This window comes from Agelaius phoeniceus, chromosome 5, assembly GCF_051311805.1.
Source record: "Agelaius phoeniceus isolate bAgePho1 chromosome 5, bAgePho1.hap1, whole genome shotgun sequence".
Taxonomy (NCBI): Eukaryota; Metazoa; Chordata; class Aves; order Passeriformes; family Icteridae; genus Agelaius; species Agelaius phoeniceus.
In genome coordinates, this window is record NC_135269.1 from 41,418,556 (window position 1) to 41,445,135 (window position 26,580).

General features: G+C 38.7%; 2 protein-coding genes across 6 annotated transcripts in view; both read right to left on the reverse strand.

The window, feature by feature from the left end:
* Positions 1-7,466, reverse strand: part of MON2 (MON2 regulator of endosome-to-Golgi trafficking) — a 66,133-nt gene extending 58,667 nt beyond the window's left edge. For both annotated transcript variants that reach the window (XM_054630900.2, XM_054630899.2), the window contains exon 1: positions 7,198-7,466. In XM_054630900.2, coding sequence (XP_054486875.2) covers positions 7,198-7,308 — 111 coding nt within the window. In that variant the 5' untranslated portion in view covers positions 7,309-7,466. The remainder of the gene's footprint in view (positions 1-7,197) is intronic.
* A 10,526-nt stretch (positions 7,467-17,992) lies between these two features.
* USP15 (ubiquitin specific peptidase 15) overlaps positions 17,993-26,580 on the reverse strand; it is a 60,506-nt gene continuing 51,918 nt past the window's right edge. For all 4 annotated transcript variants that reach the window (XM_054631993.2, XM_054631992.2, XM_077178873.1 and 1 more), the window contains 11 exons: positions 26,075-26,158; positions 25,890-25,984; positions 25,529-25,717; positions 24,600-24,715; positions 24,195-24,470; positions 23,822-23,892; positions 23,347-23,462; positions 21,309-21,458; positions 20,825-20,928; positions 20,181-20,269; positions 17,993-19,879 (listed from right to left, as the gene is read on the reverse strand). In XM_054631993.2, the coding sequence (XP_054487968.1) occupies positions 19,694-19,879; positions 20,181-20,269; positions 20,825-20,928; positions 21,309-21,458; positions 23,347-23,462; positions 23,822-23,892; positions 24,195-24,470; positions 24,600-24,715; positions 25,529-25,717; positions 25,890-25,984; positions 26,075-26,158 (1,476 nt within the window). In that variant the 3' untranslated portion in view covers positions 17,993-19,693. The remainder of the gene's footprint in view (positions 19,880-20,180; positions 20,270-20,824; positions 20,929-21,308; positions 21,459-23,346; positions 23,463-23,821; positions 23,893-24,194; positions 24,471-24,599; positions 24,716-25,528; positions 25,718-25,889; positions 25,985-26,074; positions 26,159-26,580) is intronic.

Consider the following 26,580-nt stretch of genomic DNA (forward strand, 5'->3'; position numbering starts at 1 on the left):
TCCATTCAAATACTACACAACTGATTTTAAACCACTGAAACAGAGCACTTGCACTTGAAATGTAGCTACATACTTTTGACACAACAATTATCATTCTATGTTAAAAATAAAACAACACCCTGTTTCAGAGCTTCGGGAGACATACACTTGAAGCTCAAACTAATGTTGCCTTCAGCTTCTCTAGCACAACAGATGGGACCAGGCAACTTTTGAGGATTTGCCACAAGTACTATATTCAGTCAGCAATGTCCATTTGCCAAACACCTGGTAAAGGGAAACAACAGTTCACAGTTCAGGCACTAGTTGAGAACTGGAGTCACCAAGGATTTCCAACTTCTGCTGCAAGTTTCCTGTATAATATTCAAGAAGCCATGGGAGGAATTAAATCAGAGATTAAGATGCACAAATTTAAATATTTAGACTCCCGTTACAATGGAGATTGTCTCTCCTGAATGCCCCTTAATTCTTAAAGCCTCTCCTTAAGCTAATTCAGCTGACCCACTAGCAGGGGCTCAATGCAGAGGTCTAAGCTTAGGCCTCTGTATCCAAGACAACTACACGCAGACACCAGAAGACCCAAGCTCCTCTGGACCAGAGGCTGGAAGCCAAGGAGGAAACATTATTGAATCTCAAGTGGCAATGCAGAACATCCAGTGTGTAGGTGCTCTGCACAATCAATGAAGCTCGGACACCCAACATCAGGCAACTTTATCCTGCACTGAAAAGTGTAACTTGGAAAGCAGAAAGACAGACCAATATAGTGAAAGTTTTAACAATTTTCTTCATTCATTACATTTCAAGGCTTTACATGATGAAGAAACTTGACCTGTGTGCCTTATGTGAATCACTTCAGAACAAGTGACATTTCTATTCACAGACAGACTAAAATGCTCACATGAAATTTATGATTTACAATGGACCACGAAGCTTAGAACACATCTGAATAGAAGATTTCCCCTGTAACTGTAAGAATTTATTTTAAAAAACATAATTTTGAAAAAATACTACTGTATAAAGGTCAATATTAAATAAAAATCACCGCAAAATTAATGGACTCCAAACATGAAGCTAGCAGACACAGCAAATGGTAAAGATCAGAAATTATAAAAGAAACTAAAAGAGATATTAGGCATTACTGGTTTCAAGTTACCAGTTCAGCTATGGGCTGGCAACTCAAGAATGCTACAGAGTAATCTCCAGTCACATGCACAAAACACATGCTTTGGTGCAAGCTGCCTAAGTATGACAACATACATTTTACAGAGCATTGTTTCTCTATTTCGAAAGAACCCTTAAAACACATTTAAGTGAATACCCATTAAAAAAAAACCAACCAACAAACAAAACCCTCTAGTTCTCATACTTTTAATGTTGTGAAGACCTGAAAATAAACCTGGAAAGTTCAGTGTAGGTTGAATTCCCTGTGGGCTATAGTGTCAGAATTAATTAAACCATTTTATTCAAAAAATAAAGCAGGAAACCCAAAAACTTGGTTACTCCTACAGAAAATGGTTTATCTCTTCTTTCCTAGGATCATTCGGCTCATCCTTTTACCACTAAAGTAGCATGAATGCAGAGCACTCAGAAACTATTCAATGCTAGAAGTACATCAAGTGACTCAGATGCTCATATCACAAGACAGCTCAGCATGTAATTTCTTTCTTAGCCTTCTGCAGTATGTCTACTGCCCTATATTCAACAAAATTTCTAAAATATTATCACCATTACAGAACAAACAGCTAACAAATATTCACACGTTTTAACTGTTCCTTCCAGTTGCATTAGGAGTCCTAATGATCACTTTGACATTACACACTAAATTAACTGATCTGTATCTTTTTAATGAGTGTTTACCTTTTGCAATTCATCCTCATGTTTAGTTTCACACAGCTACCCAATGACATCAGAGGTTCTCTAAAAAGAACAAGCTTCCCAATTACATTAGCTTTAAAATGTGTTTGGCATATCATTCCTCAACAAGAATGATTTAACCCAGGGGACTGAACTGTCATGTATGTCACTCAATGCAAACAAGACTGGACCCTAAAGGAAGAAATCTAGAATAATGCTCATCTTCACACAACACAACACACAGCCTCTCGGTAAGAGCAAATCCCACCTCTTGCCTCAGGCTAGTCCACACCACATCTACTGTAATTAAATAATTCAAAGTTTGCTTTGTCCAGAAATCACTCAAATCCTACCTTTTTAACTTTTACCCTATGAGCTTTGTAAGACTACTTGCCTGCAAGAAGAGTTACTTATAAAAGACGAAAAAGTAAGTCTGAAAAATTGGATTATATTCTTTTTCCTAGATACAGCAAATTACAATACAGTTTCAAAAAGATGTCTATGTGCCAAAGGTGCACAACTCAAGTAGCTAAGTAAAAGCAATACTGCTCCTTCAAACAAGGATTGGGTAAAGAAACAGCACAGTGAGGCTACCAAAAGCTTTCTTCCAAGAGACTCAAGAGAGCACTTCTATTGATCAAAATATTCAAAGCTAATTCTGTGATGCTCTTCCTGTGGAGGCAAATCAAATACAACCTTTTTTCCAGCCCTATTATAGCAACAAACACCCTAAAACATACAAGCACCTGCAACCCGTTACACAGCTCTCAAGAAAAGGGCAAGCCCTGGCCCAGGCCAAGCTGATCCTGCCAAGGGATGATGCAGTAGCCCCTGTCTGCCCCAACACTGCCAGCCCTCTGCCTTCCCCTCTCCTACCAGCACAGATGTGCCTGAAACTGTGCAGGGACCTGGATAAGAGGTTTTTTTGTTTGTTTGTTTTTGGTTGGTTTGGTTTTTATTTTGGTGGTATTTTTTTAAACTTACTTTGCTTTTACTGCTATTTAAAAGTCAAGAAAAGACTTGAGACAACACAGAGAATACAAGCCACAAGCCTACAAGAAAGTTGCGACTGCTTGATTGGATCTGTGTAAACAACAAGGATTTACATACAACTGGAATTCAGGCTGCAAGAAACTTTTGGGTATACTTATTTCTCATTTTAACTCCATTACTTCTGCCAATTATAAGTATTTTCCCCTTGTATTTCTAAGTTTTTTAATGCAGTGGAATTATCTAACCAAATCAGATGCAGTTTACTGAGCAGTATTTTCATTCTGTAATAAGAAACAGCAGGTAAACCTATTTAGGACAGTAAACCATCTTCAATTCAGTGATAAGAGAAAATTCTTACTCCAGTTCACTAAGGAGAGCGCCACAAGCTTTCCCCAAATGCAGCACATGATACCAAAACTCCAGTCACTAGCAGGTCAAAACAGTTTATAAAGCTCTGTGTGTGCAGCATGCAATTCAGTGCAGCATAAGCAGCATTGCAATACTCTCTAGTCCAGAGCAAATCTCAGAGCCCACTGTATTAATGATCAAGTAGTATTGTTTTCTAGGGGAAACACCAGATTATTTGAGATAACATCAACAGGACTGATGCCTCTACCAAAGACTGTTTCATCCTCTGTAATTTCAAGCTCCAAAAGGCAATGTTTTATTTACATTTTCCCTGAGAGCTTCTATCCCATCCATGGCTGGCATCTACTTTTCTAATTGGGCAACAGAAATACATCATGAAAATACAAACATATTTTCCAGCAATGTCATTATTTGCATGTCTGCCAGTATAAACAGGTCTGGCATATCAGAGACATAGTCACCATATCCCTTCTTGGTCATAGTGTATAGCATTCATGCCTAGTACACTTCTGTAGTCACTGCTGATCTGAGGAAGTATCAAACATAAAAAACATCTAGCAACAAAGAGAAATGGGCTTCAACTGTAATAGTAACTGGTATTCTCCACACCCTTTAGAAAAATAAGTCTGTTATGTTATTTAAACCCCAAACATTGTCAGCAATACAATTTCAGGTTCTTTCTGCAGCTCCTATTTTTAAAGCCTTAAATGGCATAACCTTGGAAAATCCTACTTTGGTATTATTTGTTAACATAGAGCACAGACAACATATGGATACTTTGGAGCAAACATCCTGTTATTTCTCAGTTAAAAGCTCTAACTAAGGGGAAGGAAGTTGGCCATATTTGTGTCCAAGTTTAACAATGGGAGAAACTCACTAATTTGAACATTTCTTAACAGATTATTGAAGTCAGCAAAAACCTCAGACCCTACAGCTTTAAGTTACTGGACTTAAAACTACAAAATTTTCACATGAACGTGACCTACTAAGAAAACTTTACAGACTCAGAGTAACAGAAAAAAATGAAATTAAAGTCCTCAAAACATTCAAGAGTTCAAGTTCCATTTTCAATAAGGTTTCATTAAGAACTCACTTCTACTTTTTAATTGAGTATAAGATCTAGATCCCATGGTTGGTTGTCCCCTTCTCTTCTGTATACAAACTCCACCCTCCTCCTCCTCCAAAAGAACTCCACTAAACTTCTTCAGCTGTGTCATATACATGCCTGTTCAAAGAATCATTTAATATTGTTTTGGTGTCTCTGAACCTAAGAGATTCTGCATAATTTTGCAATAACATATGCCTTAGAAAGGTGTTTAGAGAGTGAAAACTAAACCCCTTTTAATAAAACAGGCTCTATTTTTCTGATCATACAACTGGTCTAAATCCTTACAGTATTGGTTAAAGAATTTACTCAGGTTAATCATCTGAGCAAAAACCAGAACTGAGAAGTACATTACTATTTTTATCACAGCAAACCCATCAGCTAAATTCACTTTGTAGAATTTTAATACTATTAATATAAAAACAAGAAAAAACAAAACCAGAACAGACAGTTCATTTTAGAAGTGGCTGAAGATAACAACTGTGAGCAAAATCTTTGACTATGTCAGACACTAGAAAGATTAGGAGAAGCAGTTTACCTTTATAAAGTACCTATCAAATCTAACAACTTTGATAGACATCTCATAACTATGAATCTGGGACTAGGAGTTTTTCAATAGTTTTATCCCAGTATGGTAAGCTCATTAAGTGACATGAAAGCATACACATCAACTGCAATACAAACTCATAAATTACAATGCATGTGGGAGAGTTTAGTTACACTGCAAGTTAAAAAGTGAGCTCGTAAGAATCTGTTTTTAAAAGCCAGTATTTAAACATGGTTTAAAAAAGTGGTGCTGTTTCAAGTCAGTAAGAAGAATATGCCATTCCTCTGATCATTCTAGCCAAATCTAATCACGATCAGACCAAAAGAATGCAATTAAAATATCTCTTTAAGCAGCTGAGATTTGACAAAAAAAGGACACCCATTTTCTTTAAAACTAGAACAAAAAAAGGGCTTCCAGAAGTGAGGAAGTAAGATCGTTTCCTGCAACTGTATCATGCATCCTACTGTAAGACTGCTTTCACCTCAGACTCTTTGTAAGAGCACACAACTCCCAGCAGAAAGTCCCACCTCCTCATAAACATCTTCCAGTACTATTCCAATAAACCTCTCCAAATCCCAAACAATTGTGAAAAAGTTTGGTAAGTGCTTTTAATGAAGAAAGCTATACAAATTGCTGTCAATTTAAAGTGAACAACACAAAGGTTGAGCTTACACAAGAATATGATAAACGTGCTGAACAAGTATGAAGTACACGCAGTAGTTACTCTAATATTGAGCCATGGCAAACTTAATGAAGGATTACTAAAAATACTAGCTTATGAACGACACTGCCCAAGTCCTTTGGAGATCTTGAGGAAAATAAATGTTAACACAGTGGGGAAACTTGTTCAGAGACAAAACAAGAGTCACATAGTAATAGACAGAAGGGAGTGGAAGCAGCACTCCCATCTCCCTTCAAACACACAGAAGTTTCTGTTCTACTGACTGCAGCTTTTTCTTATTTACATGTGACCACACACAATTCGTCAGGACTGATTGTAACTTTCTCTCGTTTTTCTATGACCACACAAAATTTCACGTAACACACCAGCATTCCTCTGTAAACTAAAATAGTACACAACATTCTCTGCTACAGTGTGTCACCTCATGTCTTTCAAAACAAGCACAGTCATTAGCTTCAATTCAGCTGTTAAAGTGTATATTACTTTGTACAACATTAAATACGATATCACTTAATTGGAACTTAAGTCACATAACACATGCAAAGCCTTTCTCAGATGCTTCTGGGGCTGCATCTTAATCTGACCTGATTGTTTCATATTTTTCTTCCCGCTATTTCATAGAAAACTTTTTTAAAGGGCAAGCAGCAAACTGCTGATAGGGAGAAAGTTAAACTAACTCTATAAAAACAACGGAAGGACATATGGTTAAAAAGTATATTTTAAGTTAGCAAGAAAAATTCGGATTCCTCTTCAATTAAAATAATCCTGTTCACCAAGATTACTGAGGTCTCAGCCTGCACAGCATAAAGTCACGTTTCAAAAACAAAATACACAGTCCTACTGTAATGAGTATATTAAAGGGTTTCTTAAGAAGAGGAAAAAAAAAGTAACCCAAACTTCTGCGTCTCCCAAGCTTCCTCAGTTGTGCCCACACCGTTGGAAAGCCACACAACCCCAAAACGACGCGGTAGCGATGACGAGCGACCGCCACAGCTCCCACCGGCAGTCACGGGTGTGAATGCTGAGGAGTAAGGCACCAGGGCCGGGCACAGAGCCTTCGACAGAGGGGCAAGGCACAGACCCGAGGGAGATCTGCGGGGTCCCCGGCTCCCACGGCAGCCGCAGGGCCGGCCGGGGCTGAGCACGGCCCTCCTCGGCCGCAGCCCGCCCGGCGGGCTCCCCGCTCGCTCGGGGCGGCCAAGCCCCAGCGCCGAGCTCGCCTCGGGCGAGTTCCGCTCGCTCCGCGGTGCCGAGACAGCCGAGCCGAACTTTGTGTTTTCCCCCCAGGGCGCCGAGGGGCCGCTCCTGCTTCGCCCGTCGACAGCCGGTCTGTCCGCCAGCCCCGAGGGGCACAGCCCGGCCCACGGCCCCCGCCTCGGCAGCGCACTGACAACAGCAGCCACAGAACACGCGACAGGCACATGCACATCTGGGCACAGCCACATCTGGGCACAGGCACATCTGGGCACAGCCCGCGGCCGTGGAGGTCGGAGCTCACCGGGAACGGCACCGGGCTGGGTACCGGAGCATGGGCTCGCCGGCAGCTCCGCTCCGGCCCGGCCCCGGGGCCATAGAGGCCCCTCCGGAACGGTGTCCGCCGTCCAGCTCAGCCCAGCACGGCCCGGCCTGATTCGGCTCAGCGCCACTCACCTCCTTGACGGGGGGGAATTTTTTCCGGCACTCCAGACTCAGGCCCCGCAGGTCCCCCTGCATGTTTTCCAGCAGCTTCTTCACGGCTTCGGGGCTGCTGGTCCCGGCCATGGCGCCGCCGGGCCGGCCCCGGGCCGGGCGCTGTTCCGAGCGGGCAGGGGCAGCGCCTGTCGCTCCGCGGCCCCGGCCGACACGTCTGCGCCCCGCACCGGAACCCTCCGGCCCCGGCCGCGTCCCCTCCCCGCTCCGCGTCCCCCCCGCTCCCACAATCCCGGGCGCCGGCAGCTTCCGCACACACGGCCGGGGGCGGGGAGAGCGGCGGCCGCCGGCTGGGAGGGAGGAAGGCAGGGAGGGAGGGACGGAGGCGGCACCCGGAGCCGTGCTGCCAGGCTGGGCCGGGCGCGGCCCGGGGAGCGGGCCTCTTTCCCCGCAGTGTTACTGGGTCGGCGTGAAGGGGCAGGAGAGGCGCTGGGACCTGGGCCGAGGGCGGGGAGCTGCCGTGGGGAGGGCACAAACTGCGGCGTTCGCCAAGGGTCACTGAGGAAGGAGGTGGCGAAGCTCTCTGGGTTTCGGCAGCCGCCAGCCCCGCCGAGCGGCCCCAGGGCTGTAGGGGTCGGTCCCCTGTGGCCAAGTCCGGCTCTCAGGAGCGTTTGATTTAAAAAAGCAAAAAGCGAGGTACACTGCTTTTCTTTAGAATCCTGAAGTTCTTGCTTTCTTTCCAATGCGAGTGAGTGTGCTCTGAAACGGATTGCCCGGAGAGTTTGCGGAGTCTCCCTCGCCAGAGATTCAAGAACCGTTTTGATACAATTCTGTGCAATGTGCTCTGGGGTGACGCTACATGAGCACGCAGATCGGACGAGATGACCCAAAGTGGTCCTTTCCAGCCTTGTCCGTCGTTCTGTGGTTCTTCAGCAGGAGTGAAGCTCTGTGCCCTCCTCGGCCCGTGGGCGTGCGCAGCGCTCCATGGTCTCCTCCAAGCAAAGCGAGGGTGAACCCTTCATTGAGAAGCTTTGAGATAAATACAGGCAGGGCAAAAAACGAGGGCATGTGAAATGGTTGGGTCCCAGGTACCTTCCATGTCACCAGCAGTGTCCCTCGGAATTCCATACCAGCAATTTTTAACCCATTTCTAAAGCTGGCTCCTGAACAACTCGAACACGCTCTTCAGTATCTCTTACTTATAATGCAGGGGAGCTTAGGCCTGATGGTTGTCTGGGAGCTTCCTTCTGGAGGATACCATTCATCATTCACCATAACAATTAACATTTCACAAAGATTTTGGTCTCTGCAATAATAATTTTTCCATATTCTTGGTACTGCAAATGCTGTACTGTGCTGGCTGCCCACATGTTATGCAGCATGGTTCTGTTCTCCATCTATAAACTCAGGGAGTTGGGAAACATCCACGAGTTTTGACATGCTGTAGTTTTCCAACCTGGGAATCTTGAAAGAAAAATTATGAAGAAGCCAAATGAAGGACAAATTTTAACTGCCATTTGATTTAAAAAATTTTGAGTAACAGCTTTTCTTTAGACTTTCCTGAAAGTCTTCAGTCTTACTCAGACAATGTTCTAATATACTGGGGTTTTTGTCTTGTAATGAAAAAGTAAAAATGTTTCATAAATTTGAGCATCCCTACTTGTATGTTGAGTTCATTTACTGTGAGAACCATTGCAAATGATAGAGTAAACAGGCTCCCACTGGCACAGCATTGACTGTACCTGTATACATAAATATTTAGGGGTGCTTTCTGAAGCAAAGCATGCAGTCTTGTTTTCTGACTATTTTGTTATTTTAAGATCTTTATTTTTGTATTGTTTTCAATATACTGGCTGTTAGCTTGGCAGTACTGGATACATGGATACATGGATGTGAGTTTTTAAAACTGTGTGTAATGCTGCTGCAATTGAATTAGATAGTTAAGCTTTATGTGCCTTCAGACAAGGAATTAGGATTTCACCCCCTGTGTCCAGTAAAATCAAACATGATTCTATAATACTGTTATACTTTCAAAGTGCATTAGTTTGTTTATTCTCAAAAGCTTTGATTTTTCTATGCTTGCTTAAAAATAAACAGCAACAAAAGAGCAAGACTGTTGTCTTTAGTAGAAGGATTTATGTGTTTAATCAATAAGCATTTTCCTAAGGATTTTCCCATCTTAGTGCATCTGTTCTGGGCTTCAGGCCTGATGCATTTCACAGACCAGTCCAAATACCTTAATAAGAAACGTGGATGATTAGCTAGGATAATTAATTAATTAATCAATTATTGACTATGCACATGTATTTCTTAGGTAAGCTTTAATGATTTACTTCCTTTTTGATGTTCGGATTTTTCCACAGATTTACTGTATAGTAAGCCATGGACACATTGATATTCCCTGAATCTACTTGTCTGCTTGTTTGCACACTTGATATCACTTACATTGATCACACATATCTTTTCAACTACCAGCTTAGACACTCAGTCTGCTCAGCATTGCCAGCCAAATACTGCCAGATTGTTCATGAGTTTGGAAATGCATCTTACACTTTGTAGAATTCTTACAGTTGTAGAATTGAAAACTCCTCTTGGATCTGCTGAATACAAGAACTGGGAACATGTGCCTGAATCTCAGACATGTCTCTTAAACAACAAGGTCATCTTTCTCACCGTTTTGATGTATGCCTTTTGTAAATGCAGAGATTTATCAGTTAATCTAAATCAGTGCAATTAAACTGTTTAAACTAGCCAGGATCCTTTTAAGATACACTGATTTGTTTGTGAATGTGACTTCTGCAGTTGCAGTTCATTTCAATAGATTCTATTGCATGCAGTCCTAACCCTCAGCAGAAGTGCTTGCCAGTCTCTTGTACACTGAAATACCCTGGTTACAGTTCAAGTCACTTTTGATTCAGCAGGTGGCACAGTGTTTGTGGACATCTCTGAGGGCACATTTTTTACCAGCAAGTTAAGAATGCTAGTTAGCTGTTAGGCTGACTTAATTGGGAATAGGACATTTGCCTGCATCTCAGGCTTATCTCTCAGCTTTTAAGCTAACTTTGTATTGCACTGCAATTATTATGTTGTGGTTTGCTTTGTTATTAAATTATATGTTATTTTGTGATGGGCAGTGGGTGATTGAAATAATTCCCTGTAGCTTTATGGCCCTAATTAGCAACAAAAATGCTCATGAGACTTGTTGTGACTCATTAAGTTAGCTCATGTTCATTCCAAATGATGTGCATCAGTCCTTTTAATTGGATTAAACATTGGCTGTATTAATTTCAGGTGTTTAGTCCTAGTTATAGCCCATCCTGGCAGATGTATGCAGATGCAGGCTTTGTATATGAGAACAGGGTTCTGTCATCATGCTGTACAGAGGCAAAATTATCAGATTTCATTCACTGTGGCAATGAATTGGTTTCATCGTTATGGGAAGAGTTGTGATTTTCCTCTGAGTTCACTTTACCTACCCTCCTGTATACTTCTGTAAGTGATATGAATCTGTCAGTAGTTACAGTACTAAACTAACTTCAGGATATGAAAAAACAATTGTGTGGAAAAGTAAAGGTGTTTGCAGATGTCTCTGGTGATTTTTTGTACTGCAGAGTTAAGAATCACAATGGAGAAAATTTTGTCTCAGATTAAGCATAGATACTGATATCAAAGGACAAAGTTAAATTTTAAATTAAAAGACAGTGAGAGATGGATTAATACTAAATATGTCCCATAGCCTTTTATAAAAACTATGCATTCTATTGGTCTGTGTAAGCACGAAGGAGGTCGTTACTATGTGAACAATTCAGTAGCTCCTTAAATTACAGACCAAAGAAGCAGGCCAAGAGAGTACTTGTTGTGACACAAATGGGTTAAAAGAAGTAATAAACTTCCCCCTAGTATATAGTATTCTTCAGGTTTTTTTTAGGGAATAGAAATTAAGTCCTTGTTCCTTTAGGATGTGGCTGTGCAAGGAAGTTAGATCTACCAGCAGACTGAAAAGTATGTTTTCCAGTGTAAACTGCTCACTAATTTAGCCTGTGTTCCTTTCTGCATAGGAGTGACCTTATGTTTACATGTTGGTACCCATTTTGTTTGTATGTTTACAGCTAATACACATTTTATTTCATTTGGTCAACTAAAAAAGCAATCCCAGCTACTCTCTGGGATCATCCTCTTTGCCATTAGCAAACTATTGGTAATTATGTCATGTTTTGTTTAAGGTCACTCACAGCACTGTTAAGCAACAATGCCCAAAATGTCAGACCTATGATGTGTACTAGGTACTCAGCAGTGATTTCCTGTTGAGTGCAGAACTCCAGAGCCTGCACACAAATCTCTTGACCAGAGGCTTAGATGTTTCCAAGACTCTCGTGTAACCAGCCAGCAAAGCTGTTTTCCAATTTTTCCTGCTTGAATTTTATCTAAACAGATTTTCAAAGCAGTGGAGTTTTTGTTGTTGTTGTTGTTGTTCTTTTATAATTAGCCTTTTGCATGCTGATAATTGAATCAGCTGAACCTGGTAACACCTTTTGTGAGAAAGAACTGCTGTCCAATGCTTGAATTAATTTATTGCTGTGTTAGAGCTGGCAATGTAACAACAGACCAATAGAGACACAATAATCACAAAATTTTATCAGCATCTCCCATGCCCTTCGTACTTTCCAGCTCACACAGAAAGTATGTGGCTGGCCTGGGAAACAAGCATTACTCTGTGCTTTAAATTGAATTTGTCTTTCATTCCCTTACACAAATAACAGAATTAATATCTGTTCATCTCTGAGTTTTCCCTGTATGATGTGTAATGCAGCCCATACATGATACATATTTTTTCTGTCAAGTGTAGAAAAAAGAGAAAGAGAATGTGGAGATGCTACATGATTTACACAGAAAAACCCAACACTGACCATCCTTACCACCTTAACAATCTGTCTCCTCACACCAGTGCATGGATGTGCTCTTGGCAACCTGCTGGCTAGAGCATAGGAAATTCCAGGTCTGAATACTCACTGTTCCACCTGAGAGCCAAGCCCTGGAGCTACTGAACAGATGATGAAGTGGGATGTAAAACTTGTTCAGCCAGTCTGAAACCTTATTTCCCTTTGACAGCATGGTCATCAGTGGATTCCTATGGCTGTTTATTTCTAAGGGCCTTGCTTCCCTGCTTCAGTCATAACTAACTAAACCATGCCATGATCTAAGAACATTTGATAAACAACTATAAAATTAGAAGTTAACATGTAGTAAGTATTGATAGATTCTTTACCTAATGGCTCTACTCCTGACCCACTCAGCCACACTTTGTCATGGGTGATACAAATGTCTGGTGGGCTTCAATGTCTTAGTTTGTTGGAGGCAGGATCACAGAAAGCCAGAACCAGCCTTACCAACAGTAGAATTTCAAAGAAATTGACACTTCATTGTCCTGTGATGAGCAGCTGAGGGAGCTGGGGTTCTTTAGCCTGGAGGAGGCTCAGGGGTCACTCACTCTCTACAACTACCTGAAAGGAGGTTTTAGCCAGGTGAGGGTCAGCCTCTTCTCCCAGGCAGCTTGTGATAGGATGAGAGGACATAGTCTTAAGCTGTGCCAGGGGAGGTTTAGGTTGGACATCAGGAAGAATTTCTTCACAGAAAGGATGATTAGACATTGGAATGGGCTGTCCAAAGAGGTAATGCAGCCACTGTCACTGAAGGATTTTAGGGAAAGACTGGACATGGCATTAAATGCTGATCCAGTTGATATGGTGCTGTTCAATTAGAGGTCTTTTCCAATCTAATTGATTCTGTCATTCTTTTTTCCCCCCCTTCAGGATATTTTAAACCTTCCTTTGTAAACTAGTCCCTAAAAATTATTAGAAACTCAGTTCCCGGTCCTTATAATGGGCTGGAATCACCTCTAGACTGTTTCCTTTCTACTGGTTTACCATTATCTTTCACTAACAAGTTAAATCCATTGCTAGAAACCAAATTTATTTTTGTTGTATCTCTGCAAGACAAACCACCACTATCGAAGATTTTAATTTCTAGTTGCCTGCTAATGACTTTTGCAGTAGTTGCTTTTTTTAACCATAGGACACTGCTCCTTTTTGAAATCCTTTACCACCTCCTTACTAGTATCCTACAGCTACTTTCTCATTGCATTCCTCTTTTCTATTCATGCAGTATAGGCTTGTCCATACTCTTGGCTTGTCTTAGTGTGATTCATCATTTTTACATACACTCACAGTTCTGCACTATTTCTTCCTCTCTGATATTACAGAAACAATGTGCATCATAAAAATGAGCTTCCTAAATTACAATTTCCGACTGACCGTGACATAAAGCAAAGAGAATTTCAAAGATTACACAGAGGATAACCTAATACTTCCCATATTAAGTAGTACTACAGCCTTCTTTGATTTATCTTTTAATTTGCACTACCTTATCTCAAAAATATTATATAAATAGCTAAGGTGAAATTTTCTGAAGACATCTGCTAAGACATTATTTCCTATACCTAAAATCAATATGTTATTTGTATTTGCTTTTAATAGGTATAGATGATACAGAGTCAGTAATTACTGTCCCTTGTGTTTGCAGACTTTCTTCTCAGGCAAAAGCCACATTTATACAATACCCAGAGCATAATATGTATTTTAGAATGTTGACAGATGTTGAAAACAAGCATAGCTCATCTGAAGTTTTTCCAGACAAGCATTCATTGTGTTCTGGAAAATGCCTTTATGCCTCCAGAGCTGGTTGCAGACCTCTTACCAATTGCACCATATGTAGGTTTTAATTTTCATTTTTAAGGAATTACTAATTTTTCAACAGGAACATGTCTGGAATGGGTCATTGTGTTTTAACAGAAATTGTCCTGGAGAGGCAAGGATGTTCCTCCAGAATGGAAAAGAAAGAAGGAAAAGGGAGATATATGTTTTGGTATAGGCTGTAATGGGGGGAAAGTGTTACTTGGAGGAAATGATAAGTCAAAGGTCTTTTTCATGGTTTAAGCCCAGCTGGAAGCTAAGCCCCACACAGGTACTCCTCTTCCTCACCCCTCTAGTGAGAGAGAAAAAAGAGAGATCCTGAGGTAAGAACAGCTGGAAACAGCAATGAGATAAGAAAATGTACAATATCAGCAACACTATTAATAACAAAAGTAGACAAAAAGGAGGGTGATTTACATACAAAAAATGTGTAACTGAGCTACCCAACTTGGTGCTGCACAGCTCCAAGACAAAGAAAAAAATGTCCCTCTGCCCCTCCTCATGCCCTGTTTCCCCCCAGGCCCAAAACAATGGAAAACAGTGGTAGAGAAACCCTCTGGTCAGGACAATTGTTACCCCACTTCTCCCTGGAAATAGGAATGCCTGCCCTGGCCCGGGAAATGAGCCCTCTCCCTGCCCCTGGCCATGATGTAAGATAATATGGAATAGCACAATGACTTGGCCATGCACACATGGCTCCAGGCTCCATCCCTCATGTCCCTGGCCAGAACTAGGACAGTCTAACAAGAGAGTTTGGAGTGGCTTCATGAGTTTAAGTTGGAAGCCATGGTGAAAGAAGGGAAGGAAAGTCATACCATTTGCTATGCTGAACAAGAGCATGGGTTTTATTCCCCTGTTAATGAATTATAACACTAGTGAGTAAAGGCATTCCCTCAAACCATGGTGAGCACAGAGCAAATACGTATCTATTCAGGCCTCCACTCAAAACTTCTAAGTGATTTTTAATGGGTACAGTTGGTCTAAAGAGGGAGGAACATTCCTCTCAAAAGAACAGGATGTTTATGGATTCAAAGATCTCAAAGCTGGGGCAGGTGGCTCAGATGACTCAGACTAAGTTCCATCCGGGAAGAGGAAGGGCCTTTGCACCTCTCAGCTGCCTCCCTCTGTCGCCCAGGGAAGGCATGTAGCCCAGAGTTAATAGAACAACCCACCACTTGCCTCTGCTGGTTGTTCTGCCAGTGTCTTCCTTCTCATTTTTAAAAAATTGCATAAAGGACTCCCACACTTAGCTCTATTTTCAGATTGTCCTGTTCCAGTTTTGAACCACTAGTTATTTGAATGTTTCCCTACACTCCAAGACTCCCTGCATAGAGTTAAGTCCCCACTCATAAGGTGTCCCATGCAAATTGAGGCACCTAGGAGTAGTCTGAGAAAGTTACTTTTCTGAGAAAGTAACTCTTCCTCTCCCCATCTGTTAGTGCAAACTCTGGGGTTGTAACTTTTTTTCCATAATGTGTCCCAGGTTACAATCCAAACTTTGAAAAGGTAGGAACTCAAATAGTGTATTTTCACAGGCTCCTTACCGGAGACCCAGAAAGATTAAGCCAATTTCTCATTTCTGTTTATGTATCCAAGGACTAGTTCTTGTGCCACTGTTTCAGTGCTGAATGCTTGTTCACCGGGGCTACAGAGGATGTAGGGGTGCTTACTGCTTTCCACATGCTGTAGATATGATCTGAATATTTTGCACACTGAATAAAAACATTAATTTAAGACCAAGTGCCACCAATTTCTTCAACAACATCTCTATTCCACAATGACTTCCTAATGGGAATTATTTTGAGGTTGTTGGTAATTTCCTAAACTTTGTGTTGGATGATACTGTGGAACATTCATGTGTTGATGAGAGTATTGTGATACTTGAAGTGACAATTAAGTGCCAAGTACTATAATAATTTAGGCGCATCTGTATTACCAACTGCCTATTTCAGTTACTGCCCTGACAAATAACAAAATTTACCTTTTATTAAACCATACAGACCGATGTGAATTCTTTATCAATAGAGAGTCCTGTATTAACTGTTGCATAATTTGGCCCAGGATGACTGTTAATACTACCTGGCATATATAGCACCTCAGTTGACTCCCTAAATAAATTTGTCACATTTAGACTATTCTGGCTTTCCATGTTATTCCAAGATGTAATTTCAGTATGACAGGTCTCTCTGCTTGTCTCAGGAGAACATGATGCCAGTAAAGCATGCAATCTTAGAACTAGAGAACTGGAACTGTTTTCACAATGTTTACCCCCCAGGGAAAGAGAACTAAAATAATCTGAAGAGAGCAATTTGCCTGCAGACTAAGAATATGCTTATTCTATCAGATATAGTTTTCCTATTGTTTCACTACATTTATGGTGATTTTGTCAAAGTTAGTAGTACTTAGAAACAATGAAAAACCATACCCTGCAACTACAACTCTGACATAAAGAAAGCAGCATAAATTTTTTAAAAACCTAGTGGGTTTGCCAATTAATTTCTTTGCGTGCTGTACAGATTCCCCTCTAAAGATTTCAAATCTCTTGAAAAAATACACTACACTCCAAAACAGGGGGGCTAACTTCTTGGGAAACCTAGAAGTGGTTGTGGCCTTCCCATAGCAAGTAGCTGTAAATGCCGCAGATGTTTCCACATCATCCAACTATGGAACATCTTGACAGTTTTCTCATCTCATCAGCTCTAAAGTAAGCTGCAAACTTCACCTCAGTGTGCCAGGAAGGCAGGTGGGACTTCAGTTTAGGTGGACAAAGCATGGAGCTATCTGTACCAAAACATGCAGAACACTGAAGCCAACTAGAACAAGAGGTCCTGGGCAGGGTTTCTTTACCTCTCCTTCCCTCCCAGCCTGGCTTTAAATTACATATTGCTGTCACAAAATCCACGGAATAAGTGGGAATTGCAAGCTGTCTCTGACTTCCTACTTTGTTTTGTTTCTGTGACCGTCACATTAACAAAGTTAACTGAATCTTGTAATTTTAGAGTTTATGCTGATACTTACTGACAGGAAACTTTTTGATGAAAAAAAGCATGGCAGATTTTTATCTGACATGATTCTTAACAGGTGTTAGGGTTCTCTTCTCCATATAAATGATGAGAATAACTTTTGATAAACGCTGTAAAGAATAATATACTTTCTGTACTTTAAAGCATGTCCACACTGGAAGAACTGTATCTTACACATGAATGTGTTTTATAAAATGACTGAATTCCCAGAAACCTTTGAGACACTCAAATAGAGATATTAATGATTTTTATCTCTGATTAGGAAGCTGATTATACAAACTGTGTGTTCGTAATCTTGGAAGCTGAATTAACTATAACAACAACAAAAGAATCTATGTACTTTTTTTCCTAATTAAATGTTACTTCAATCAATATCCTTTTAAGTTCTAGTTGGACGATCCAATTATTAGTAGGTAAGTACATTCCTTCAAATACAACTTTCCATATGTGTGTGTTTATTTGCATTTTCAAAGGGAGAACGAAGTACATTAGACCTCCGAGTTATCAGATATTAAAGCTCCAATCTACAAACTCCTAAAGTACTTTGATAAGTCAAATCAGATCCTTTGCTCTCTGTGGTTTTTCCAAACAAGTTTTAGGCTCACAACATATGGAAAAATGGGAGCATGAATATAGGGGGGGCTCTTTGTATGTGTTATTCAAAGAGCTGATCACTTCTCTAGAATTGCTTCCAAAAGCTTGTATCATTTCCCACCCCACCAACCCCCTAGGTTTGTCTCATCTTAAATATATTCTCTCATTTCCCAGCCATCTCACAATTAGTGTATTTGCATTTGATTATTGTTCCAGTATTACTTTCACAAACAAACAACATGACATTATTGTTTTTACAGTCTTATAAATGTTTGAGGGCCTAAAGAGAGAAACCTTTTTATATATACTATCTACTTGAAATACTAATAATCTTGTTCTATGTTGGTCATTACATAACCAGTTTGTAACTGAGAATCTAAGTCTCAGACAAAGACTACCCATGACACAAACACCGTGGGAAGAGAATTTGTAACAAAATGGAACACTAAATAAGGCCTTGAATAGCTTTATTGAAATCTGTATAAATAAACATGCGCATTTCAAATGTAAACCCAAGTGAACTCAAGTGCAGACAAAATTTTAACCTCTGTCATGCAGGAGGTTAGTTTACATTTAAAAAAAAAACCTCAAAGCAGCTTTAAAATACCAGGATGAAACACCAGTTTAATATCAAGGTATAAAGCAAAGCCATGTCCAACATATCTCATTTATATCCTGGTCAAATGCAATTTTTTAAACTTTTTAATGCTAACATAAATAAATAATTTACCAAAATGTGCACTCACAGAGTGAACTTTTATTTACAATACACAATTTATAACCTATTGTATTTGATTAGTTCAAGTGAAGAACGTCATACTTTTTGCTTTTTTCTTTTTTTAATTTTAAACAGTGGGACACAAAGCAATTCTCCAGGTAGTAGATATGTGACATGTGCCCCCACATTTAAGAGCCCCTCTCAAAGGCAGTATTGTATGCAAATCAACAATACATTCTTCCAACTAGATCAAAGGGAAAGCAGCAAATCAAAAAATATTTCAAACGGTCACACTTATTTTGGCATCCTGGACCCCTGAACACAGTTAACTGAAATCCAACTTGGAGTTTGTATGCCTTATATACTGTACAGGTTCTGACTTGAACATGCAAATGCCAATTCTCTTATGAGTTACCTTTTCAGATACACTGTAAGGCTATGGTGAATTCCATCCGGAACACACAAAGAAAATTAACAGGCCTACCTTTAAAGTGATTTTGTCAATTAACATTTTAAAGGCAGGTCATATTGAAAAAATTCTCAACTAAGCCTGATAAACAGTCATTACTATGGATACAGAATACTATTAACTCTGACCTTAATACAGAGTGGTTTGCAAGCTGTCAAACTACAAAAACTGGGGAGAGAGAACTTATAGCACAATTTAAATTTTGGACTGTTACCAGATAAAAAATTATGCATGTCTTAGAAGCAAGATAACAGGAATTATGTCTGCAGAGTAGATTCCAACAAGCAACAACGGATACTTACATTTAATTGAAAACCCTTTCTGTTAATGCAGCATGAAATCTAGAACCTGTTCCACAGCAGAAGATAAACGTAATATTCTGGATGTTCCACTATGTCACAAAAGGTTAAAACACCTTTTTCAAGCTATTTCTTCTATTCTGACCAAATTAAAACAAAAGAAGAAGAATAGGGAGAAAAAAAAACTTGTTGTTTCAAGAAAACTACTTTAGGTATTTATGACATTTTTTCTTGTACTCTGTTGGCAGCCTAAGGAACATGTATATATTCATCCAGAAACTAGACTTGGCAGTAGTATTCTTGCAGTACTAGGAAAGTAAATGTCAGAAGTCCACAGATTTAATATTTTAGTTATTAATTCACATCCAAAACAAAAGAAAACATAATCCATCAGAACAGCAGCAGAAAACTTAAAAGGGGTTTATTTGTGATTTCCTATATATACCTTGTGAATATGAGACTGTAAATGCATTAGAGACAATTTCTGTTTAAGTTTTTATTGTTTCACTTCAAGTACTGCACATGTTAAAATGTAATAAAGATTTACATTCTATTATCTGAAACTCCCCATCTCAGATTTTTATTCTTAATTTGGTGGGCATTTTCACTCTTTCAATCCGTATCCCCAGTAAGAGAGTCTCTTTTATGGCTTCTAGTTCTTCCCATCAGTTAGTGTGCATACAATTTTCATTTTCTATATCATTATCATTTTCATTGCTGTCTTCATCACTTTCTAGTGGGATGCCTGTGGCAGCTGAAGCACCTTGTTTAGTTTCCCGGTCAAGCGGGAAAAAGCCAGTTCCACTGATTGTGTCCTGTCTCTGGTAGAAGAGCACATACGCTGCTTTGGACTGTAAAAGAGGGCAGAACATTATGTTCATGAGGCATCAAACAAAACATTTACAATCCAGGTTACTAACTCTTTTTCTTTGCTTCCAGGTATACAAGGTGAAATTACAAAGAAATGCAGACTGTTTATGTTAGTTATTTTTGCATGTTGTAGCAAAGCATTTTTGGTTTGTACTGTCCTTTGAGAGAACACAAACTACTGCCTACAAATTTAACACAGGTTTCATGGTTTACTCTTCATTTTTCCAGCCCTGACACGAAAACATCAACAGTCCCAAACTTGGAAACATAAAAGATACTTGCCACTATCTGGTCCTCACTTGCAGTGGACACACTACTGTCATCAAAGTAGTACCATTTTCCATCATCCTTATTTTTTGCAAAAGCAGTATCTAGGACAAAAAAGTAAAATGTCTCAGGACTTTGTATATTCATAGATGTAATACAATCGGTTACTAGAGTGTGTTACTGTCTAACACTTAATATTTAACTAACTAAACCTCATTATCACTATTAAACATCTTTAACACTTTATTTTTAGCAAAGAGAGTTCAATCACCAACATTTCCCTTCTAAAGACAATGAAAAGGACAGTCAAAATACAATCCCTCAGTCATTTTTTCTCTCTGCTTTCACGGAGAAGCACAATGAACAGAAGTACAGAGAAGCAAGACAAAATCAGGTGTAAGAGTACAGCAGCTCTTATGTTTTCTCTTTTCACAATATGCATTGCTAGAAGTATAAAAGAACCTACAATTACCCTTGAAAGCTCACTGCATACAGATTTTTGTGTTGAAATACTTGTGAAAGCATTTCAAGGTAATAGAAAAAAATTGTCCCTCAACCATTAAAAAGCACCATTGATTCAAAGTGATCAGTACTTCAATCAAAATCAACGTAGAAATAAAAGCTGACATCTAGAATGATGACACTTGAAATCAACTTACAGTGCCCTCCTCCCATTCCTCCATAGTGGTTGGAAACAGCAATCAAGTTGTAGCGGCAAGGCCCTGCATTGGGATTAATAAGGAACTCTGACATGTCCAAGTCACTGTTAAAAACAAAACAAACAAAAATAAAGTAAAACAAGCAACAAAACCCAACCAAAATTCAGTCATGTTAATAGCATTTTTAACCACAGTTTGGTGGTCTCAGAGCCCTTTATTTCATATGTCCTCCAAAAATACACCAGACTACTCTGCCAAAACATCTCTTTCACTCTGTAAGAAATGGAACAGGAACAAGCAATCTTTCATACTTTTACATTATAATTATTTTGCCAAGTTTATACTTTTAATCCAGAAGCATTTTGTCATTAGTTTACTGGATCCTCTCATGGAAACTGAGAACAAACCTATTTTATTGCTGTATTAAACACATGCCCTAGTCACGATTTTATACTTCTAGCATCAAAATATTTGAATTTCTTACTTTATCGGAAAATCAACCAATGTATCCAACTTGTCCCTCATGTATCTGCTGTAGGAAAAGCGCTTCAGATGAACTACCAGTACGGGGGGCAGTGACCACAAGTCTAACTTCTTAGTAGCTTGCTGATGTTCTTTACAGTTTGGACAATACCTAAAAGGAAAAATCATAAATTTTAAGTAACTGTAGTCCATATGAACGTTAAAACACATTACCAAAGAAAAAGTCACATTCATGGGAGGAACTAAATGAGCAAAAACCAGACATTCTTCATGTTCTGTTACTAATGCCATAGACATCCCTTCCAGCTTACAACGTGCAAGTGTGATCCCAGTGAAGCTCAACATCATTAACACAGAAGCAGCATCCCCCAACATTGGATTCTCATCTCCTACATCCCTGATCAGATACCTGTATCCTTAGTTAAAACACAGCATTCTTGTATTTTATGAAAGAGAGATAAAGTGTTAGGAAACTAACTATTAAAAAAAAAAGCCAAAAATAACAAGCAACTGTGATTCTTTCAAGTTTCAGTTTCCAAATTTATCCATCCACCACCCTATCCCATCTGCCATCTAAAACCAGATTACAGTGATACCTGGAACCTGGAAAAAATCATTACCAGAAATTTCCCTTCTTAGTAGGCAAGTATTGAACAGGCTGTGACTTAGAAATTTCTGTTCCCTGCAATGCATACTTGAACCATTCAGCAACTAATGCTCAGGGAGGAAGATAAGTAAGAATGAATGGAAGAAACTCTTCTTTGAAGTAATCTATGCATATTCTACACTTTAGCATCTAACAAGTAAAAATCTAGGGAAAAAAAAAAAAGAAAAGAGATGAACCCTAATGAAAAGATTGCACAAGTGTCTTTAAATAGCAACATCAGATAATGACAAAAAATTAGGAGAACTGTAAGGGCAGGCTGGAATTGAAAATCTGTTTTCCCAGTTGGCTTAGAATATGTAGAACACAAACAGTGCTGGACTAGGGATGGTGAACTCTCGCAGATTACACTTGTGATAACCTAACAAATAAAGAGAAATGTGATTAATGACCTCCAGTGAGATGCATCTAGTAGCAGCTGCTTGACTTCTGCAGTTGTATTTAGTAGTTAAAATGCTCTGCTTAAAACGTGCTGCCAAAATGGAAGTGCTGACATACCACACCTGAGTTATATGGTAGCTTAAACAATCTATCCAGTTTTGTATAATCTAGCAAACACAAACCAAAAAAAAAGAGATTTTGTAAGTTAGCTCCCTACCCTGCACAAATATAGGAGAAACTCTGGTGACAGTGTTTGGAGAGCTTCAAAACTTTTGGGTATACACTGAAGAAAAATTATCAGACTCTCTTTTCAAACTTAATACTGTGCTTAAAGGTGTTGATGAAAGATTATCTGCTAGAAAATTCCTGGGAAAAAAGGATCTTAAGGGAACATACTGTAATTATGAATATTCAGATGTGATTCCAAATTAGAATTTGGAAGAACCATGAATAGCATTAAAGTCTCTGCCAAAAACCTCATGCCTAGCACATGAATTTGAGGGGATTATTGTCTACAGACATCCCCCATCCCATTACACTTGCTGTTTACGCACATCCCTATTTAATGTATCGATGCAAGGCAAGTTATGTATTTGCATAAAGAAAATACAGTATGCACCAACCTCTCTCATCTCAGAAAGGAGTCTTTGTTTAAACCACTATATTGAATTTGTCACAATATTATTCATTCACTGTCCATCGAAGTTCACAGACTAGAGCACTTAAAGTATCAACCCTTCCTCCTAACTGTGAATGCTTTAAATGTCTTCCTTAGAAATAAAACCTTCTTTTGGTAAAAATCTGGTACATGGTAAAAATTTTGGTTAACTAATGGACCAAAACAAAAGGCATTTTGAGAATTTTCAACTATGTTTGAAATAACAAGATTCAAAATGCCATTAATAAATCAGCTACTGATCTCTATGTTTAAGTGTGGTTTTGATTAATTTTGAGAAATAGACCACAGTACATAATTTTAATTTTTTGTGCTTACCATGGGTCTTCAGCACCTAGTTTTTCCTTTGTTGTGAACAGCTCAATGCAGTCTTTTAATTTCACAAAAGGCTTTTTGGGAGGCTTATATTCCACACTTTCATGTTTTTCAAAATCCTAAAGAGAAGTATTTCTTGAGTTAAGAGAACAAATGAAACAAAACTCATTTTAGTGATGTCGTCTTACTATAAACAGTAACTACAAAGCTCCTATATATGGAAAAACTGATCAGAAACCATTCAAGTAAAAAGTTTCCACAGCTTCAGATTTACTTCCCAGTTCATAAGCCTCAGATTTGCTAATTACATGGATGTATATATGAAGTTTATTTATGACAACGTATTTACTAAGAATAAAATGAAAAAAGATATAGTTGCTGCTTCTTGTGAAGACTTACAATCTCGTATGTCACACACTGCATTTTTTATGTTTAGTTTTTATTTGTGCTGGGAAAGGGAGCAACATAAACAGCTTACCTCTGCTGCACTGTCATCAAAGTATCTCTTCTTCAATTCAGGATCCCAATCCAAAGCAAGGAAAGATCTTTCTGAGATTAAAAAAAATTGTTTTCTCTTAATATTATTTCCTGCTTTACATGAAATTGTATTACTTTGGGCAAACACACTTCAAAATAAATTAAACAATGGTATAATGAATTAATTACAAAAAACTGAAGCATATAAAAATTCTGTATTTCTAAAAGTCAACTGCAATAAAAGTTGAGTTAATTATACAGAATTTACTATTTAAAAGAAAAATATATCAAACAGCACACAAAGAAAATGAAACGTTAGAGTCAGAAAAGAGTCTCAGAACCAAATATTGCCCACTCTGTTCCCTGTGACTTACCATCAAGCCTAGGTTGCCTGTCATCAAATCTAATATGCCTGGTATCATCTTTGATGTAGTTTATGTCAGTACTGCCTAAATTATTGAACTGGAATGTAAACAATCGCTTTTTGTGTCCCGTGAGTGGTTGACCTTTGCAAGTATCCTCAGTACACAATCCATTTTCCGAGTCATTGTCACCCCCAACTGAGTCTTCTGATTGGCTGTTTTCATTCTCTGAGGGAAGTTCCTGATCCTGGCTGGATTCATCATCTTGCTCATCTGTTTCCATTTCACCTTGAGCAATTGGAAGAATAAAAAGGAAGAAATGAGACAGAATGACAGTAATTGAAAAACACTAGAGAGTTAACTTCCATTTGAAATTCAACAGCAAATATTAAACAAGTGTAGATATTCCAGTCTTACTTGGAGATCCTTCTTCATGTATTCCATTTGGGCCATTACCATTGATACCATGGTCCTTACAGCAATGCAGGGAACCTTCAGTGTCTTCACTTTCAGTACATGTTTTTACGTATCGGCTAAATGTAACAAATGAAAGCAACAGTCAGAAGCAATGGATTGTTAAACAATTTTCATTGTTCAAACTGGTAATTAAACCGTTTTCACAAGTCCTTGCTACTGTACTGTATTTCTGCACTCCTTTCTGATTTACTCAGATTATCAGTTTTATTGCCAAACGTGTCTAGTGTTACAAGCACATAGGAAAACCTGCTCACATGTGACTGTATATTTTTGGCAGCAACTTGGTCTGAAACAGCTTGATTGTTAGTCTCACTCTTTGTTTGTCCATTATTCAGTTTTTTAAATTGCTCATTAACCATATTACAGAGAAAGTTGCATCCACAGAGAAAGAAACATAAATTTAAATTAGAGGTTATATGATTTTAATTTCTTCTATGTAATGACACTAATTCTAGTCTAGTTTCAGGAAGTGTCTACCATGTACTTCTACAACAAAAAATAGTGCATAAACTTGAACAGTAGCTACAGGAAGTATAACCATAGCATAATAACTGGAAAACATTCCCACTTTACCAAGACGTAACCAACAGCTAAGCATACAAGAGAATTATTTAACAATACAGACTGACTCTCTACTATTTGTCAAACTATTTGTCTTCTCAAATACTTTTTGGATGAGGTCATGCTAACAAAAAAATTAAAACCCACATTAGTGGCTAAGATTTTATATTTAATATTCAACAGAAAACAAATACAAGTACTCAAATCTAATCAGTATGTTAGAAATGCACATGAATGTACATGCCTACTGACTCCAACTATTAGCATTACTCTTAACAAACTAGTTTTTCTTTTAACAATAAACTTACCACATTCTTAGCAGCAGCAGGTTATACAGTTTATCTTCAGTATTGTTTCTAGGCACTGCTATGAGAAAAGGTTGACCAAACAGTAAAGAACCACTATGGCTGTAGCTAGTGTGCCTGCACTTTTCCCTTAAACAAACAGGAATTATGACTTGTTCCGTATCTTCTGTTCTATTGATAGCAATTTCAAATCTAGAAGAAAAACAATCAGAAATACAAAGAAAAATGGTCAAGGAAAAAGCTACAAAGGGGAAAAAGAAAAAAATATCCCCTCCTAGTTTGATCTTTATCTGGTGTCTAGGTTTTAAGCTTTGACAAATAACTAAAACTGCAAAGAGACATGAAGTGTGTTATCTACACTTACACATAAATGTCATCACGTTCCATAATGCTACTTAGATTTTCATCCATGGCAAATATCCTGTGGAACCTGTGATTGTATATATCAGTAACAATCATCTGAAAAGAAAATGGAGTATACATTGTTAAACCAGGTTAATACACATTAAAATGCTATTTGTTGTGCTTTATTTAAGAGATCACTCTTACCTTATCTGCAGCAACACCAGACAAAGCTGACAATGCTGTGCAAAGATCCAATATATTTCCAATTTTGGGAACAACTACTTTGTACTAAAAAGGAAAATATAATTTAAATTTATTAAGAGAACAAATATACAAAATGCCCAAACAACACATGTCCAGCATACTTCACGTATTTCTTTCATATTTTTGAAACTTAAGGTGTAAAGTATGTAGATCAACTAACAAATTCCAAAACCTGCATAAAATATAGTAATTCTATGCATAACTTTACAAATACACATACACTGACTACAGATTCTCATTTCACATGCAGAGAGAGAATTTGAATAAAGTCAAAGAAAACCTCTCTGTAGCTTCCCTTATGCAGTGCTCCTGAAGTTTGTAATAAAACTCCACACAAAACTCTTATCTGTTATTTGCATAATAAAGATAGGATTAATTAGAAATAAGCTGTTATTAACTCTGTAATTAACTGCCAAGCATTGCATGCTATATCCTTAAGTTTTATA